General features: G+C 39.0%; 1 protein-coding gene across 4 annotated transcripts in view; it reads left to right on the top strand.

Moving 5' to 3' along the window:
- Positions 1–18880, top strand: part of LOC127450317 (ubiquitin carboxyl-terminal hydrolase 36-like) — a 60427-nt gene that overhangs the window by 14143 nt on the left and 27404 nt on the right. For all 4 annotated transcript variants that reach the window (XR_007898944.1, XM_051714315.1, XM_051714314.1 and 1 more), the window contains exons 11-15: positions 608–708; positions 1186–1321; positions 1642–1995; positions 7119–7325; positions 8271–8371. Coding sequence is in view for 3 of the 4 variants with exons in the window: in XM_051714315.1 (XP_051570275.1) it covers positions 608–708; positions 1186–1321; positions 1642–1995; positions 7119–7325; positions 8271–8371 (899 nt within the window). In the remaining variant the exon portion in view is untranslated. The remainder of the gene's footprint in view (positions 1–607; positions 709–1185; positions 1322–1641; positions 1996–7118; positions 7326–8270; positions 8372–18880) is intronic.

The following is an 18880-nucleotide window of genomic DNA, read 5'->3' as shown; positions in this document are numbered from 1 at the left end:
TCAAACCTCATTGGTAAAAATCATGTTGAGATTGAATCAGATTGAATAGGATTATATGACCACCGACTATTTCTTGCTTTCTCAATAATCTCAATTATCCCTTGTAATTGAATGTTTTCACTTATGGAATAAATTAATCATGACTGGCTGATAATGGATAATTTCTACGATGGCAGCAATCATTGAAATCCATTGTTGAAAATCTACACCACTAGGTGACAGCACAGCAAACTGAAGATTAATGTTAAACAATGCAACGTAGGCATCAGATGTTAATACTATTGTATATTGTTACTAAGCATGGCATGCACATGCTATTCCAAAGTGCTTTGAAAAATACTATGGTATTACATGCTAGCTGTGGTAATAATATGTGTATATTACTAGTTGATATGAATTTTACCCAACCATGCATAATTTGTTTTTTCTTTGGGAAAAATGTGCTCTAATGAATTTTGCGCATTTAAAACCAGAAATATTTATTAAGAAAGAAAATGGGGTCAATTTAGATTTTATATTGAATTTACCTATGTGGTTTAACTATGTGGTTAGCTATTTGTTTACTTGTTTGTCTTGGCTAATGCTAACTGTAATTTGTCTTCCATAGGCTAGTAACGGACAGTGGTATCAGATGAACGACTCCATGGTGCACTCCAGTAACATCAAAGTTGTCCTTAATCAGCAGGCTTACGTGCTCTTTTACCTGAGGTAGTACTCTTTCATATTGAGGTAGACCGATATATCGGTTTTTATAGATTAGTCGGTACTGATAGTTGCTTTTTGGAACTATCGTTATCTGCAAAATTCTGTAGTGATAGTTGCAGATTGGTTTTTTGTCATTTCAATAAAAGAGAGCCCGGTGTGTTTCTGGCTTGTTTATATGTTATGCACCAAATCAGGTTATTTTTGGGAATTTTGGTTGAACAATAATCTGAATCTGGGATTTTATTCATTTAGGACTCTTTGTCTGTGCCTGTCATAGTAAGGAAAGAATAAGTTTTTTTTTTGACATTATATAAATCAGTTTTAAAAACTATTGTCCGATGAATCGGTTATCAGCCTTTCCCACCGCCTCAGTTATTGTTATGGGCAAAATCCACTATTGCCCGACCTCTACTTTCTATTGCTCGTGTAACAACAGCAAGTAGAAATATCTTTATTTTACAAACATGTTTTGTTTGGTAGGATCCCAGAGAAGAAGAATACAGATGCTTCAAATACAAAACAAAACTTTGTGCATTCTGGGAGGACTAATATGACCCCTGAGCAACTGAAGAAGAGCACACTTAATGGGCCGCTGTCTTCACCGCAAGTTATGAAGGTACACACCCCTGACACGAGCTTGAGATATGCTGTTTTCAAAGGTATAAAAGCTAGGGTATATTTTGTTTTTCCGTGCACAGTCAAGTGCTCAAGCCCATACACACTACGACTGCTTTGTGATAGACAACGGCAGAGGCATGCGCAGGCGACATGCTCATACTGTGCAAATGATTAAATTTGTCACATCCATTATGCGCAAAATGTAGCAGCACATGGAAAACATTTTTTTTTTTTTGTAAGGCACTATTAATATTGCTTATACTTGGCGTTGGTAATAAGGATTTTATTATGTTTTTTTTATCATCTTATACTCTGTAGAAGCTTGATCCTGCTCAGCTGAGGAAGATCCAGTCTGTAGATGGTGGTCTTGGCATTTCAGTAGCCAGAAATTGTTTGGGGCTCCAGTCGCCCAAGATGTCGAACGGTACGGCCGCCTCCCATGCGCTGTCCAAACAGTCCAGTGGCCCTACACTGATCGATGAGCCCTTTAAGAAGGTGAAGAAGCCCGCACCTCAGCCTGTGTCTCGCAGCAGCACCCCGGCTCTACCCAGTGGCCTCGCCAAAACCGACACTGACAAGAGGAGCAGCAGCGAGTCCCGCGGCCTGGCTTCATCTACCTCACTCAAATCCCTCTCTGAATCCTCCTCAGCAGACACCTCCTCTCTGTCAAAAGTAAGTCTTCTTAAAGGGATAGTTCACCCAAAAATTTAAATTCTCTCATTATTTACTCACCCTCATGATATCCCAGGTGTGTAAGACTTTCTTTCTTCACCAGAACACATTTGAAGAAAAATATCTCAGCTCAGAAGGTCCTTAAAGTGCAAGCTAATGAAGATTTCCCTTTTGAAGCTCCAGAAATCACAGACAGTCAGAATAAACTTCATCGATACGACTCCAGTAGTTAAATTATTGTCTTCTAAAGCAACACGATCGCTTTTGGTGCAAAAAGATCAATATTTAAGTGCTTTTTTTAAAACTCTAAATCATGCTTCCGGTCAGCAGTGGGACGTGCACGTGATGTAACCGCATTGGCATTTGAAACGCGTGAGACCTGAGGTACATGTGTCATAGCCGGAAGAGCAGTGCTGTTTACAAGTGAGTAGGAGGAACGCTGTACAGTAGCTTGGTTGGTTTTGGTTTAGATCTGTTTTTATCTGTTTCTTTACTCACAATGGTGCGTTTGTGTGCTTATCCTGGATGTCTCAACCGAGTTGAGAACGTGAGAATATGTCGGTATCTATGGCAACGCGAATACGTCACTCGAGAGACCGCTTGTTAAAAAGTACTTAAATATTGATTTTTCTTGCACCAAATGCGATTGTATCACTTTAAAAGACATTAACTGCTGGAGTCGTATCTATGATGTTTATGCTTACTGTTTTTTTTTTGTTGTTTTTTTTTTTTGGACCTTCAAAAGAGATCATGCATTTTAAGGACCTACTGAGCCAAGACATTTTTCTAGATTTCTTCAAATGTGTTCTGGTAAAGAAAGTCATACACACCTGAGATATCATGAGGGTGAGTAAATAATGAGAGAATATTCATATTAGGATCTCCGCATATGAAACCTTTTGAATTCCACATAGAAGTTTTTACCTTAAGGTGCTGTGTGAAATCAAAGTAAACTTATAAACTATTTCTATAGGACTAGTTATAATATTCTGACTGTTCCCCTGAGTAGTTTACTGAGTTGGTACTTTGTTAGTGAAAATGTTTGTTTCCTACTCTATAAAAGATATTGATTTCCTTTCCTCAGGCTCTTAATGACTTAAGTAATCTCTAGGAATATCTGAAGGCAAACAAGTCTAGTTTATCTCCTAATATCAAACATCATTTAACACAACATCTATTTTGTCCATAAATTGTCAAGTCTTGGAGGTTCAGACTTTAAACTCCTTTATGTGCTTGCCCTTATATTTGCAGTGCAATGCCATATAAGCACAAGAAAGACCATGGATGTCTCCTCATTACTGTAGTTAGGTCAATGAAGAAATCAAGTAACTTCAGCTACAACTGCTGTAGTTGTAATAGAAATAAATAAATAAATAATACATTATTTAACAAACCTGCAACATTTGTCAAAATACCACAGTTATTGTTACTACTGTAAAACCATTTTGACATTTTAGTAAGGGTGAATTTTGCAGATACTGATAACCAAGGTGGTGGGAAAGGCTGATAGTTTTAAAAATAGATTAATAGAAATAAAAATGATTTAATATGACGGGCACAGACAAAGAGTCCTAAATGAATAAAATCCCAGATTCAGATTATTGTTCAACCAAAATCTCCAGATTAACCAGAAAAAATGAAGATTTGGTGCATAACGCTGGACTTTTAAGTATAAACAAGCCCGAAACACACCGGCGACTCTTATTTTGAAATGTAAAAACTATCTACATCTATCGCCATAGATTTTCGTTATCGGCACCGATCAGGCTATCTCTATATAGTGACAGATATGTATAAAATATAAAATACAGCACAAAGATTTGCAATATTCTCACAATTTAAATGTAAACTGCCTGCGTACTTTCACCAGTAATATGTAGGATTTTATATGTAAATAATTAGCTTAAGAATCTTGGCCATGTTCGGTCACCAATAAATGTAGGATAAATGACAAATGATCAGATTAGAAATCGAATTAAAAATTCTCCAAATTTGTAATACAACAGTCTCGTATCTGCTCACAATTTATATGTAGGAATTTTAGCTCAAGAAGGGAATTATGATTAATTCTGGGAATATTGAAAGAATTAAGGTGTACGTCTGATCACTCGGCGACCAGCGCTGAGTTGTATGACGCAACTGTTAACTCTTTAGAGTAATTCTATTCTCATGGCCATTCAAAATAATATCACAAATATGTTGAAATATTGTTTGAGCATGGCGTGTAGATCTTAAGAATCAAGTGACGTGTTATTTATAAAAATATACCACCGTCAACTTCTCTTTGAATACAAACCAAACTTTATTGACTAAACTACAACATAAACTAAACTAAAACACACAGATGAAACATGAACATAGATTAATGAATGAGTTTTGACCGAATGAATGAAATGTTTTGTAACAGGAAAATGACCTTTATAGAGACCTTACACCATGCCTTTAGAACCCTTAATACTTCATTTAGTACACTGTGATTTGAGATCAGGTTACTCAAATTATATTAAAGAAACATCAGCACTTGTCCTTTGGCTTGGCCTATGGAAGTTTGTGTTTAGTTGGTCTTGAAGTTCTAAAGAAGTTGGAGGGTCGATTTCGGCAGCTGGTTTGATGATGGAACTTCCAGCGGAGCCTGGAGGCTGTAGAAGTTTGCAACTTCTACATTCCAGAGATTTCGCGGATTGAAGTGGACACCCACGCGGTGCCTCGTGGTCCCAAGGGAGTTTTTCCGTTGGAAATTAATGTGGTGAAAACATTTGAACTCGTCTGCTGGAACGGGAGAGACACGAAGCTGGGCCTCAACCCTTTTCCCGAGGCGAATAAACCGAAGAACTTGAAGAACCTGAAGAACTGACTGTTGTTTGAGGTGGGGTGTTATGTGGAGTTGAGGTTGGCTGCACCCCAAAGGTGATTTGAGCCAATCAGAAGTGCACAACTCACTATCCTCCCTCAAGGTGATTTATAGTTCTTTGTGTGAAGATTCTTTAAAATTCCTGCTCGGAAAAAGTACGTTCTAATCATGCATTTTGTATCTTAAATACAACAGATTATAACAATAAAATGAATTCACCCATTGTTCTCATCATGGAAAGACACATTTTTACATAAACTCAGTATATCTGCTCTGAATAATAGTTGACTAACTATTTCAACATGGATAATACAAGATTAAAAATCATAATCATCAGTTATAAAAGTGATTACAAGTCATAACACATATTTTAAAGGTTACTTCAATATAATCATTTGTATAAGATGAATTTTTACTATCAAAAATAGACTGTGCATTGTGCATGATACAATGGAGTCTTTTGATCATGTTACATTATGTATATGCATTGTAAAAACCCAAGGAAAGTTTGTTTTGTGCCTTTGGAGATGATAGAAAAGCACTAGTTTTGGTCCGGCAAAAGAGAGTTTCCAAAAGTTCAGATCCAGTGAGAGTCTGTTCAGTCTCTCTGTCTTGGATGAGTTTTAGCATGTGATGGTCATGCTTCCACAGAAAATGTATCATGCTCCCTTAGTAGTCTATTTTTTAAGTGTAGCAGATTGGTTATATCGAAGGACTGGTTTAGTTCTGAGTGGGGTTTTGGGGGAAGGTTGTTCCTTCTACTGAGAGGGGTAAAATCATCCTTTTGTTCTGGAAACAGTTGACACTCAACAGAGCCGCTTTTATGGACTCTTTTCAGGCCTCTTCAGCTCATTTATGGCTGGTTTTGGTAGACTTTTGGGTGTCAGCAAGGTAAAGTCTTTAATTTATGACGTTGAGGAATTTTGGGGGCCTCTCTGTATAATTTCTCTTACTCCTCCTCCTGATTCTGAGCTCCTAAGATCATACAGATACATACATTGTAATCTTCATTTGAACGATTTGAAATGGATTCATTAACATGTCAAATCTTTTTTTTAAATTTTTATTTGTAGCCAAATTTGGACCGGACTAGTTTTCCCTGAGGAGGTTGGGGAAATTTGTGTTTCACAGATGTAATAATACCTCTTAATCACTAAATATATTGTGCCCAAATGCTACAAAATTTACTTAACAATATTAATAATGGGGCCTGGGTAGCGCAGCGAGTATTGACGCTGGCTACCACCCCTGGAGTCGCGAGTTCGAATCCAGGGTGTGCTGAGTGACTCCAGCCAGGTCTCCTAAAGCAACCAAATTGGCCCGGTTGCTAGGCAGGGTAGAGTCACATGGGGTAACCTCCTCGTGGTTGCGATTAGTGGTTCTTGCTCTCAATGGGGCACATGGTAAGTTGTGTGTGAGTCTCCGTGGTGTCATGCACAACGAGTCACGTGATAAGATGTGCGGATTGATAGTCTCAGAAGCGGAGGCAACTGAGACTTGTCCTTCGCCACCCGGATTGAGGTGAGTAACCACGCCACCACGAGGACCTACTATGTAGTGGGAATTGGGCATTCCAAATTGGGAGAAAAGGGGATAAAAAAATATAAAATAATAATAAAAATATGTGGAAATGTTAAATAACCCTAATGTTAAAGAATACTTATATTATTGGATTAATAATAATTCAGTAATACTTATACAGAACATTAACCATGGACATTTTTGCCTTTGGCTTCTTCAAGGAAAGACAAGTCGAAAATATTTTTGTGGTAATCAACATTATGCCACAAAGACTGTTGATTGAGCTTAACTTGGATTGAACCTGGAAACACATTCATGGACTTATTGAGAGATTCGTTGGTGTGCATTATTTAAAAAAAAAATTCTTTATAATTTATGAAAATTTAATAAGTTGCTCCGCCTGTAACGACTTGCCTTTTTGACTGACATCACAAAGCCCTCTTAATTTTCAGCCCCGATCCAACCACCTGTCATATGGAGACCGTTTTTCATGACCCAGTGGATAAAATCAAGGACCACCGCCAGTTTTTTTTTCCTGTTGAAGATCTTGTTTTACTCCGAAATGTCACATTACTGAAGTAAAAAAAGGTTTGCAAATGCTGTTTCACATTGACTGTAAAAGAAAGGAATCAAATACATCTCCATCAGTGTTTTCTCAATGTATTATTTATGAAACTTGGAATTGCATCCATAATGACCCAGAATAATCCATAAGTGAAGATTCATTAGTGTACTCTGTGTGAACTCTCAGGAGTCGACTGGCACAAGGAGCGCACCAATTGGTGACGCGTCAGGTGTGAGCGGTCCTGCATCTCCTGCTAAGAGCACAGAGCGCGTGAACGCAGACGATCAGAAGGTGGTGAAGCTTAAACCGCAGGCCCTCACCAACATCACATCAGAGCCCGTCAGCACCATGTCCCCACCACCCGCCAAACGACTCGCCCTGTCCGCCAAGAAGGTCAGTCCACCAGCCCCACCCACCCGGTTTCATCTACTGCTGGTGTTAAAGAATGTGTTTGCTGTGTTTGTCCACTTCATCCTTGTAGACAGTCAGGTGTTCATTAAGACTTCCCTTTATAATAGGATGGGTGGTATGACCGTGTATACTGTGAGACAAAAGAAATCTGTTAGCCAGATGAGATTTGGTCAATTGTGGTTCCCACTGTCATTGAAAACCTGGAAATATCAGGGAATTTTCTAATAGTTTTCCAGGCATGGAAAGGTTAAATAAAATCTTAAAAGTCATGGAAATTTCTACAGTGAACATTTAGTAATTTTCGACATATACTCAGCTCTTCTCAGAGAATTGGTTGAAACTGTTTATTAGCAAATCTGTCTAAATCAAAACGATTCTTATCCAGTACTTTCAAATAACTGGAAAGTTCATGGACATTCATTGGTCAAGAAGTGTGGGAACCCTGAAAAAAGAAAAGAATCGAATGGGAAGATGTACTTTTCATTTGTAAACTACTTAATTTCCTTGAATATCTAAAAATAGGCATTACCACATAGTTATTTGGTATATAAACCATTTTCATTTGAATTTATTCAACAAATATACAAGTAATCTAAACGATTTTGGTCATACCACCCCCCCTAACTTTTATAACAACAAAACGTCCTATAATAAGTTATCTCCGCTCATGTCTTCTGTGTTGGTTTGTGGTCTGCACTGCGCCTTTAAAAACAATTTCTTTTACTTTTTTTGTTTTGTTTAACAATTTCTAATTCTTCTCTGCTACACTCTTTGTTCCCCCACTTGTTATTTTTTTTTTGGTTTGGCCTTGATGATTTCCTCCTCATTTGGATCTCTTTGTCATTGTCACATTTCATGGCTTTTTTTAATTTATTTTTTTAATCTTTTTTTAGACCACAAAGTTTTTATTTATGTCAATAACTGCAGGCCAGCCCCCGGCAGAGCCCGAGCAGCAGCACTGAAGCTCTTCATCTGTCCAGTGACCCCACACATCCCCTCAGCCCGGCCTCGCCCCACATGCAACACAGGTAAAAAATTAAGCATGATTTTCCATCACATTTTTCATTCAATCGACTTAAAGGAATGGTTCACCCAAAAATGAAAATTCTCTCATCATTTACTCACACTCATGCCATCCTAGATGTGTATGACTTTCTTTCATCTACTGTACTCATGAAGATTTTTAGAAGAATGTCTCAGCTCTTTTGGTCCATACAATGCAAATGAATGGGTGCCAAAATTTTGATGCTCCAAAAATCATATAAGTCTGCATAAAAGTAATTCATAAGACTCCAGTGGTTAAATCAGTGTCTTCAGAAGTGATATGATAGGCGTGAGTAAGAAACAGATCACTTTCACATTCTTGTGTTTTTGGTGATTCATATTCTTCGTGCATATCGCCCCCTAATGGACAGGGAGAAGAATTTCAAGTACAAAATTATTTAAATATTGATCTGTTTCTCACCCACACCTATCATATCACTTCTGAAGACATGGATTAAACCACTGGAGTCGTATGGATTACTTTTATGAAGCCTTTATGTGCATTTTGGAGCATCAACATTTTGGCACCCATTCAGCATTGTATGGACCTACAGAGCTGAAATATTCTTCTAAAAATCTTTGTTTGTGATCTGTAAAAGAAAGTCATTCACATCTGAGATGACATGAGGGTGAGTGAATGATGAGGGAATTAAAATTTTTAGGTGAACTATCCCTTTAACTGATGCCCTGTGACCTATAGAGCTTAAAGGAATATTTTGGGTTCAATATAAGTTGACTTCAATTGACAGTATTTGTGGCATGTTATTGATATCACAAAAATTAATTTTAACTTGTCCCTGCTTTTCTTTTAAAAAAGCAAAAATCAAGGTTAAAATGAGACACAATGGAAATGAATATGGCCAGTTTTTTGAGGGTTTAAAGGCAGAAATGTGAAGCTTACAATTTTATAAAAGCACTTACATTAATTCTTCTGTTAAAACTCATGTATAGTTTGAGCTGTAAATTTGTTTAAATTGTAATTTTTTACAGTCATTTTAGGGTTTGTTGACATTACATCGTCATGGTAACAAAGTTGTAAAATTGGCTATAACTTTACACAGAGATGGTTAGTAAGTGATTTTATCACACTAAGATCATGTTAACATGCATATTGTTTAAGTCTTGTGACTGTACTTATGAAAAAGTGAGTGTTTTAACGTTAAAAAAATTTGCCACATTCACTTCCATTGTAATTGCCTCCAGGATCCGAAATTAACACATGCCAAGCGCCAAATGCGGGTAAATTTTCTGTTTGGCCAGTGAATTTCACCGTGTCACAGGCCACTCTGGCGGGTGGCTTTTGCTTTCTATCAGTTTATTTCAGCTTATAAAATAAATTTAAACACGTTCTAGTTTTGTCCTCAAAAGGGCTCTGTAGGCCTGTAGGTATACTTGGGGCATTTGAAAATGAAGTTGCCATTTTTCCAACTGTAATCACACATATTTAAGATGACATCATTTCATCACACAAGTGACTCGCTGGGTGTCATTTTTATTTGTTGCTTCTCAACATGACACATAACAAAGAAAAACATTAATATACAGAGTCAACCATTAAGCCCCATTGTTTCCCTTCCCCCTCCCGACCCCCAACAAACATCCCTGTGGCCAAAGTCCGAGTACACACGCAGATAAAAAAAAAATATATATATATATATATATATATATATATATATATATATATATATATATCAGTTGCAATCAAAATTATTCAACCCCCCCCCCCCCCACCACCAAGACGGTAAGGATTTACAAAGGTAAGCTTTTCTGATGACCCAGAATTTTTAAGCTTTACATCTATATCAGTTGAGTGACACATTCAAAGTCATAGTGTGAATATATAACCTCTTATTTCTAAATAGCAGGATTTTTTAATAATATAGCCATGTCATAATTATTCAACCCCTGTTGCATGTAGCTGTTTCTTAAATATGTAAGGCTACACAAGTAATTGTTTTAAAGTCATCAATCTGCAATGGCACTTATTTAAGTTTTAAAATTTAAGTTTAGCGTTGTAAGCAAAAATGTATTTCTACGCAAAAAATGCAATTAAATATAAGCTGTCTCAAAAGCTAATAGAGGAGATTATTTCATTACACAAGAAAGGTCATGGCGAAAAGAACATTTCCAAGGCACTTCAATTTCCAATAGACAAAGTTGGCAACACCATTCATAAAGTTTTTAAATATGGTACAACAGCAACCTTCTTGGGGTGTGGAAGAAAGCAAAACTTCACCAAGGGAAAGGTTGACTTGAATATTCAAGAAGTAATTAGGAAAGACCTGTGGAGTCCTGGAAGAAGGTTTTATAGACATATGAATGAATTTTAGACCCATGGGTCAGCAGTATGTCTGGAGTAAGATGACAAGGTGATGACAAGAACGACACCATCCCCATAGTCAAGCATGTAGGTGGGTCAGTCCTGTTATGGGGGTGTTTTGTGGCTGCAGGAAACAGCTATCCTGACTATGTGACTGACATCATGTATTCTTTCAGGTATCAGGCCATTTTGGCATGAAAAATGTGATGCCTTCAGTGTGTAAATTGAAGCTCTGTGATCACTGGATTTTCCAGCAAGACAATAACACCAAGGATACATCCAAGTTGTCCAAAATCTGGTTCAGGGATAGGTCGTGGAATGTCCTTAAATGGCCCTTTCAGTCCATCATTAAAATCCCATTGCAAACCTTTGTTGGGATTTCAAGGAAGCAGTTGCATTTCAGAAACCAAAGAATGTCAATGAGCTGGAAGCTTTTGCTCTTGAGAAATGTGTAAAAATTCTAATAGAGAGGTGTCCGAAGCCTGAGAACACTTACCTGAAACATTTATTTGCTGTTATTAAGGATAAAGCATTGACTTTGGGGGTTGAATATTTTTGACATGACATTTGTGGAGATAATTAGTTATTTTTTATTTTAAAATTTGGGTAAACTAAACTCTTTGTTCTCAAAATCATTCAAATGTGTATTAAAAACTTGCTTTGACTGTTTACTGAGGTTTTAGTTGATGTGTTTTAATTCACATCACCAGAATGTATTGCTGGTCGAGGGGGGGGGGGGTTGAATAATTTTGATTGCAACTGTGTGCGTGTGTGTGTGTGTGTGTGTGTGTGTGTGTGTGTATATATATATATATATATATATATATATATATATATATATATATATATATATACATATATGTGTATATATATGTATATATAAAATAATAGTAATAGATATTTACAATATCAATGTAATAACTCCCCTGCTCTTACTTGAGCCAGCACTAAAGAAAAAATGTCCACCCCATATCTTCCCAAATTTTTCATCTTCCTGTGGGGAAAGATGCATTTCTTGAAGGAACACTATATTATATTTCTTACATTTAAGAAAAGAAATAACCTTCCTTCCTTTTTATGGGGTGACCCAACCCATTCACATTCCACGTGGAGAGAGACAATCCACTCGTATTAACATTAGACATTTTGACGTAGAAGAAAAAATAGATTGTGTGTCAAAACTAAAATGATAAAGACCACATTCCAACATTAGTGCAACAATCAACCCCAGAACCAAACAAACAGAAAACAGAAAAACGTGCACATTAACCCTGCACACGACAGCGCCAACCGGTGTCCATCCTTCTAAACTCAAACAGTCCATGTACGCCTATGAGAGCCCCCGAGACAACTTTGCCGTCGGATTGCTCAAGTCTGGTGCTTGTATACAAAAAAATTGTAAAACAGAATTACACAATGGAAGATAATCTAATAAACAAACTCAAATCACTTTGTCACACAGCCATATACACAAGTGCAATGGTGTGTGAAATTCTTGGGTGCAGTTCCAATCAACATAGCAGTCGTGACAGTGAGACAGTACCAATTTACAATAACATCAGATTAACACAGCACAATTTAAACATCTGATATACACATAATTACACTCAACAATATACAAATAATAACATACACTGTACAGTATACAATACGCACTATATAGATACACATTATTCAATAAAAATATATAAAAGTATATATAGTATATATAGAATGTACAGTATTGTACTGTATTGACATTTAGGCTGTCGGTTGATAGTCAGTTGTTAAGAGAGAATATAATATAGTAATGATATAATTTATGACAGTCCGGTGTGAGATATAAGAGTAAGGGTAATAAAGTGCAGTGCTGATGTATTTTGATCGTGGGAGAACAAGAGTTCAGAAGTCTGATTGCTTGGGGGAAGAAGCTATCATGGAGTTGGCTGGTGCGGGTCCTGATGCTGCGATACCGCCTGCCTGATGGTAGCAGTGAGAACAGCCCATGGCTCGGGTGGCTGGAGTCTCTGATGATCCTCTGAGCTTTTTTCACACACCGCCTTGTATATAATTCCTGGAGGGAGAGAAGCTCATCTCCGATGATGTGTCTGGCAGTTCGCACCACCCTTTGCAGTGCTTTGCGGTTGTGGGCGGTGCTATTGCCATACCAGGCGGAGATGCAGCCAGTCAGGATGCTCTCTACAGTGCAGGTGTAGAACTGTGTGAGGATGTGGCGGTTCATTCCAAACTTCCTCAGCCGTCTCAGGAAGAAGAGGTGCTGATGAGCCTTCTTCACAACGACTTCAGTGTGGATGGACCATGTGAGTTCCTCAGTGATGTGGACACCCAGGAACTTGAAGCTGCTGACTCTCTCCACCTGTGCTCCATTGATGGTGATGGGGCTGTGTTCTCTGTCTTTTCTTCTGAAGTCCACCACAAGCTCCTTTGTCTTACTGACGTTGAGTGAGAGGTTGTGCTCCTGACACCAGTGTGTCAGAGTGTGCACCTCCTCTCTGTAGGCTGTTTCATCATTGTCAGTGATCAGACCTACCACCGTCGTGTCATCAGCAAACTTAATGATGGCATTGGAGCTATGTGTTGCCACACAGTCATGTGTGTACAGGGAATACAGTAGTGGGCTGAGAACACAGCCCTGCGGGGCTCCAGTGTTGAGGGTCAGTGATGAGATGTTGCTGCCCATTCTAACCACCTGGCGTCTGCTTGACAGGAAGTCCAGGATCCAGCTGCACAGCGAGCTGTTTAAGCCCAGAGCCCGGAGTTTCTCATCTAGCTTGGAGGGCACTATGGTGTTGAATGCTGAGCTGTAGTCTACAAACAGCATTCTCACATAAGTGTTCTTTTTTTCCAGGTGGGAGAGAGCAGTGTGTATTGTAGATGTAATGGCATCATCAGTGGAGCGGTTGTTGCGGTAAGCAAACTGCAATGGGTCTAGAGAGAGAGGCAGCACAGAGCAGATGTAATCTCTGATTAGTCTCTCAAAGCATTTGCTGATGATGGGGGTCAGAGCAACAGGACGCCAGTCATTTAAGCAAGTTATTTTTGATTGTTTTGATTGTTTTGGAACAGGCACAATGGTGGATGATTTAAAGCATGTGGGGACTACAGACAAAAAAAAAGAGAGGGAAAGGTTGAAAATGTCCGTAAAAACACCAGCCAGTTGGTTCGCGCACGCTCTGATGACGCGGCCCGGAATGCCGTCCGGGCCTGCGGCTTTGCGGATATTCACCTGTCGGAAGGATTGGGTTACATCCGCTACAGAGACGGAGAGTGAACTAACCTCTGTAGCTTTGGCCGCGAGAGCTCTTTCCACGAGGGTAGTGTTATTTCCCTCAAAACGAGCATAAAAAGTATTTAGCTCATCCGGGAGAGAGGCAGCGGTGTTCATGGCGGAGTTTTTATTCCCTTTAAAGTCCGTGATGATGTTAATTCCCTGCCACATGCTTCTAGAGTTGGTGGTGTTAAACTGTCCTGCAATCTTGCTCCTGTACTGACGTTTTGCTGTTCTGATAATTTTTCGGAGGGCATAACTGGCTTGTTTATGCTCCTCCGCGTTCCCGGAATTAAAAGCGGAGGTCCGCACATTAAGTGCCGCGCGAACATCGCTATTAATCCAAGGTTTCTGATTCGGATAGATCCTTATTGTTCTGGTCAGAACCACGTCCTCCATGCACTTTTTGATGAAACACATTACGCTATCAGCGTAAAGCTTGATGTCGTCATCAGAGGCGGACCGGAACGTCTCCCAGTCAGTGTGATCAAAACAGTCTTGTAGCATGGAATCTGATTGGTCCGACCAGCACTGGATCGTTCTGAGGGTGGGTGCTTCCTGTTTCAGTTTCTGCCTGTAAGCGGGCAGAAGCAGAACGGAAGAGTGATCAGATTTGCCAAATGGTGGGCGGGGGAGGGATTTGTAGCCATCCCGGAAGGGAGAGTAGCAATGGTCCAAAACCCGGTCCCCTCGTGTGTTGAAACTAATGTGCTGGTGGTATTTTGGTGCGACTGATTTTAAACTGTCCCCGGTCACAATGAACGTGGCCTCAGGGTGTGCGGTTTCCTGCTCACTTATAATCCCATACAGTTCCTTGAGTGCCCGGTCTGTGTTGGCTTGTGGGGGAATGTACACAGCTGTGATAATGACCGCTGTGAATTCCCTCGGTAGCCAGAATGGTCGACACAGAAGCATGAGAAATTCCAGATCAGGAGAGCAGAAAGACTTGATAGAATGTACGTTCCTCTGATCACACCAGGATTTGTTGATCATAAAACATACTCCACCACCTCTACTTTTACCTGAGAGGTCTTTTGCTCTGTCCACTCGGGTTCAATGGCTGAGTCTGGAATCTCTGCAGACATCCAAGTTTCTGTTATAATGCAGCAGTCCCTTGTATCTCGTTGGAAAGAGATCCGCGCTTTCAGCTCGCAGAGCTTGTTATCCAGAGACTGAACATTTGCCAGTAGAATAGTGGGTAGCGGGGGTCGATTTGCGCGGCGTCTTACTCTGATGAGAACGGCGGCTCTGTTTCCCCTTTTCCTTTTGCGTTACCGCGGCCGGGCTGCCCAGACAAAGGGCTCTGCTTGCGTTTGTAAACAGCGGGTCGGCATTGAGAAATTTGAAGTGCGGTTTACGGTGTGAAATTGCTGAACCAATGTCCAAAAGTGTTTGTCTGTCATAGACAATAAGGCAGACAACATCCAAGACAAAAAAACATAAGAATTGTGAACAAAACGAACAAAACATTATATGTTGTGTCGGAGCTCGCAACGCAGCAGCCATACTCGGCGCCATCTTGAGTCCACTCAAGATGTGGACTCAAGACACTCAAGAATTTACCATTCGGAGTAAATTCTAGAGACTACTGTGTGTGAAAATCCCAGGAGATCAGCAGTTACAGAAATACTCAAACCATCCCATTTGGCACCAACAATCATCCCACACTCCAAATCACTGAGGTCATATTTTTACCCATTTTGATGGTTGATGTGATCATTAACTGACACTCCTTATCTGCATGATTTTATGCACTGCACTGCTGCCACACGATTGGCTGATTAATCGCATGAATTTCTGTAACTGCTGATCTCCTGGGATTTTCACGCACAACAGTCTCTAGAATTTACTCCGAATGGTGCCAAAAACAAAAAACATCCAGTGAGCGGCAGTTCTGTGGAAGGAAATGCCTTGATGAGAGAGGTCAACAGAGAATGGCCAGACTGGTTTATACTGACAAACTCTACAGTAACTCAGATAACTGCTCTGTACAATTGTGGTGAGAAGAATATCATCTCAGAATGCTATTCTGAGATTCGGGTTGGTGCTGTTTTGGCAGCACGAGGTGGACCTACATAATATTAGGCAGGTGGTTTTAATGTTGTGGCTGATTGGTGTATTCCTTTAAAATACTCACTGTTTCAAAAGTATAGCCACAAGACATAAACAATATGCGTTGTTCACATGATTTTAGTTTGATGAAATCACCTTCTGACTTTTTCTGTATAAAGTTATAGGCAATTTTACAACTTTGTTACCATGACCGATGTAATGTCAACAAACCTTAAAACCCTAAAATGACTGTAAAAATGACAATTTAAACAATTTTACAGTTCAAATAATACATGAGTTTTAACAGAAGAATTAATGTAAGTGCTTTTATAAAATTATAAGCTTCACATTTCTGTCTTTTTAAACCCTCAAAAAATTGGCCACATCCACTTCCATTGTAAGTGCTTCACTGTAACCTCGATTTTTATTTTTAAAGAAAAAGTGGGACGAGTCAAAATAAGTTTTTGTGGTAGTCAACATTATGCCACAAATGCAATCAACACTTTAATAAATAATATTGTGGCACTTTGAGAGTATTTATGGTAATCTCGATGAATTGCTAAATTAAGAGAGAATAGCGAACTTCAAACAGATGTCATAATGAATTAACTTAAAATGATGCAATGAATTAACACATGCAATGAGCATTCAACAACAAAACAATCAGTGTGAACACATCTCTCTACATAGTGTAATGCTTATGCCAGCAGCCAGACTGTTTGTGCATTGGTGGTCGTCATAGCACTCATCTGTGATGGTTCCATTGTATAATTTAATAAATATGATCATAAAATGATTATGAAAATAGGTAAAAATGTCATACAGATCGGATAGTCCTGTGTCTTAACATTGGAAAAGTCTTGTAAAATATAAGCACATTCGTTTTACTCACAAACTAGTGTTTTAAGCAAAGTTAACATCTTGTTTTGATCGGTGAGGATTAATTGAAGATCTATACACCATGTTAAGTTTTGTTTGGACTCATCTGCTGTAATGATATGCCATGAAGTAATAAACATGACAATGAATGCCCCTAAACCTGGTTTCACACTAGCAGACACCAAACAACTCATTTTTGGCCAAGGGTGTCACACATGGATAAGATTAGTCCTGTCATGATAACTGCTTTTGTTGGACGATATATTGTCCCAGATAGTTGCGATAAAATGATATTTTTGTCATTTTAAGACCATTTTATGCCACTGATATAATGATAATATAATAGCATAATAATGCAAGTACACCCTTTCAAAGAGCAATGAACTTTTAATTCTTAAGAATACTCAGACATTGGAATTGGAATGTCAAAAAAAACAATTTAAGTCGGGAAGGCCCTTCTCCATCTCCAACTGTGGTTTTTGTTCCCAGCTCAGAAACAAAATGTTATGTATATTGTTAATATTCTAGTGTTTATATTACCATTTTATTTTTATGTTTGTGTATTATTACATATTAAAATTGACTGATTCACATGGCAGAGAACACCTGTATAGGTCAGAAAGAGCTCCAGAGAGATGGAGATGAGAGATGAAACAGGTGTTTAAACGTTTCCCTTCATCCTGCAGCTGGTAGCATTACACAAAGCATTTTTGCTATTTCTGCAGATCTTGTCAGTGTGTTGTATTATGATTTATGAAGGAGGCTGCAAACCTGGATCACTCCATTACGTGCTTGAAACATTGACAGCTTTGTTTATAAATTGGTGATAGTTTTATCGCATCACTCTCTTAACACAGGAGCAGTACAATGACATTCACATAATGAAAAAAATGCATCCATTTTGCGCTCACACAAAATTCAACAAGTGCTGTTGCACGAGAGAGGGAGAAGGACACGCAAAAGCGGTTTTCCTGTATTCGTGCAGATTCTTGAATTAACACAAAGACAATACTCCGAATACCGTGTGAGTGTGTGAATTTTATCATTATTAAGCTTTCAGTCAGGCAACTTGTCCGGTAGGGCAAGTCAAATTCACTTTGACTTGCCCTTGCAAAAATCCACTTGCGGACAAGCGTTTTGTATTGTCACTTTTTGTTGCCACTGTTTTTAAACAAAGTCATCATACCGGCTCATTCACGTTAATGGGCTCTCATCTCTCATTCGGCTTAAAGCCAAAATATTCCCACACCGGAGCTCTGGAATGCGGCTTTGAAATCAAGTCCATTTGGACTTTTTCTTCCAAACTTTCTGGCTGGAATTATGCAGTCGTCGGGAAAAACACCTATTAAAACACCTATTAGCCTCGAGTAACATGTAATCTTCACCTGTCGCTGTCCGCTGTATGTATGTGTGTGTGGGTGGAGCTGCCTGAGCCCCGCCTCCGACACAGAGCGGACGAGAGCACAGATGCAGCGCGACTGGCTAAAATGTTGGTGACATTCATTCTTATGTAAACAAACACGCATGTAAACACAATGGGCAATATCGAGGTCAGCAAAAATTATCGAGGTCATGTCCATATATCGTATGATAAGTTATTATTGTGACAGGCCTAACTGAGATCTCGCTGTCTTCAGTCAGAGGTATGACACACTTACTGATTAAGAATGGTGGAAGGGTGACAAACATACCGACTCACCGCAGCACTCTCTCTCTCTCCGATTCCCTGTCACAAGGATCTCGCCAAAATAACAACAGGAAGACCGCATAAGCATAAACAATTCTAAAAGAGTGATTTAGGGAGTAATTCATAGTAGGGATGTGTGAGACTAGTCGACTAAACGGTTGTGATGCTGCTTGTCGACACTGGAATTACTAGTTGAAGGGGATCGCACAGCGGTCGCATCTGGCTGACGACATTGTGCATTCTAACATTAGAAACAATTATTTTCTATGGAGGTACACACACCGCCC

This window comes from Myxocyprinus asiaticus, chromosome 13 (genome assembly GCF_019703515.2).
Source record: "Myxocyprinus asiaticus isolate MX2 ecotype Aquarium Trade chromosome 13, UBuf_Myxa_2, whole genome shotgun sequence".
Lineage (NCBI taxonomy): Eukaryota > Metazoa > Chordata > Actinopteri > Cypriniformes > Catostomidae > Myxocyprinus > Myxocyprinus asiaticus.
The sequence above is the reverse complement of the archived record's forward strand: the minus strand, read 5'-3'. Positions and strand labels throughout refer to the sequence as shown.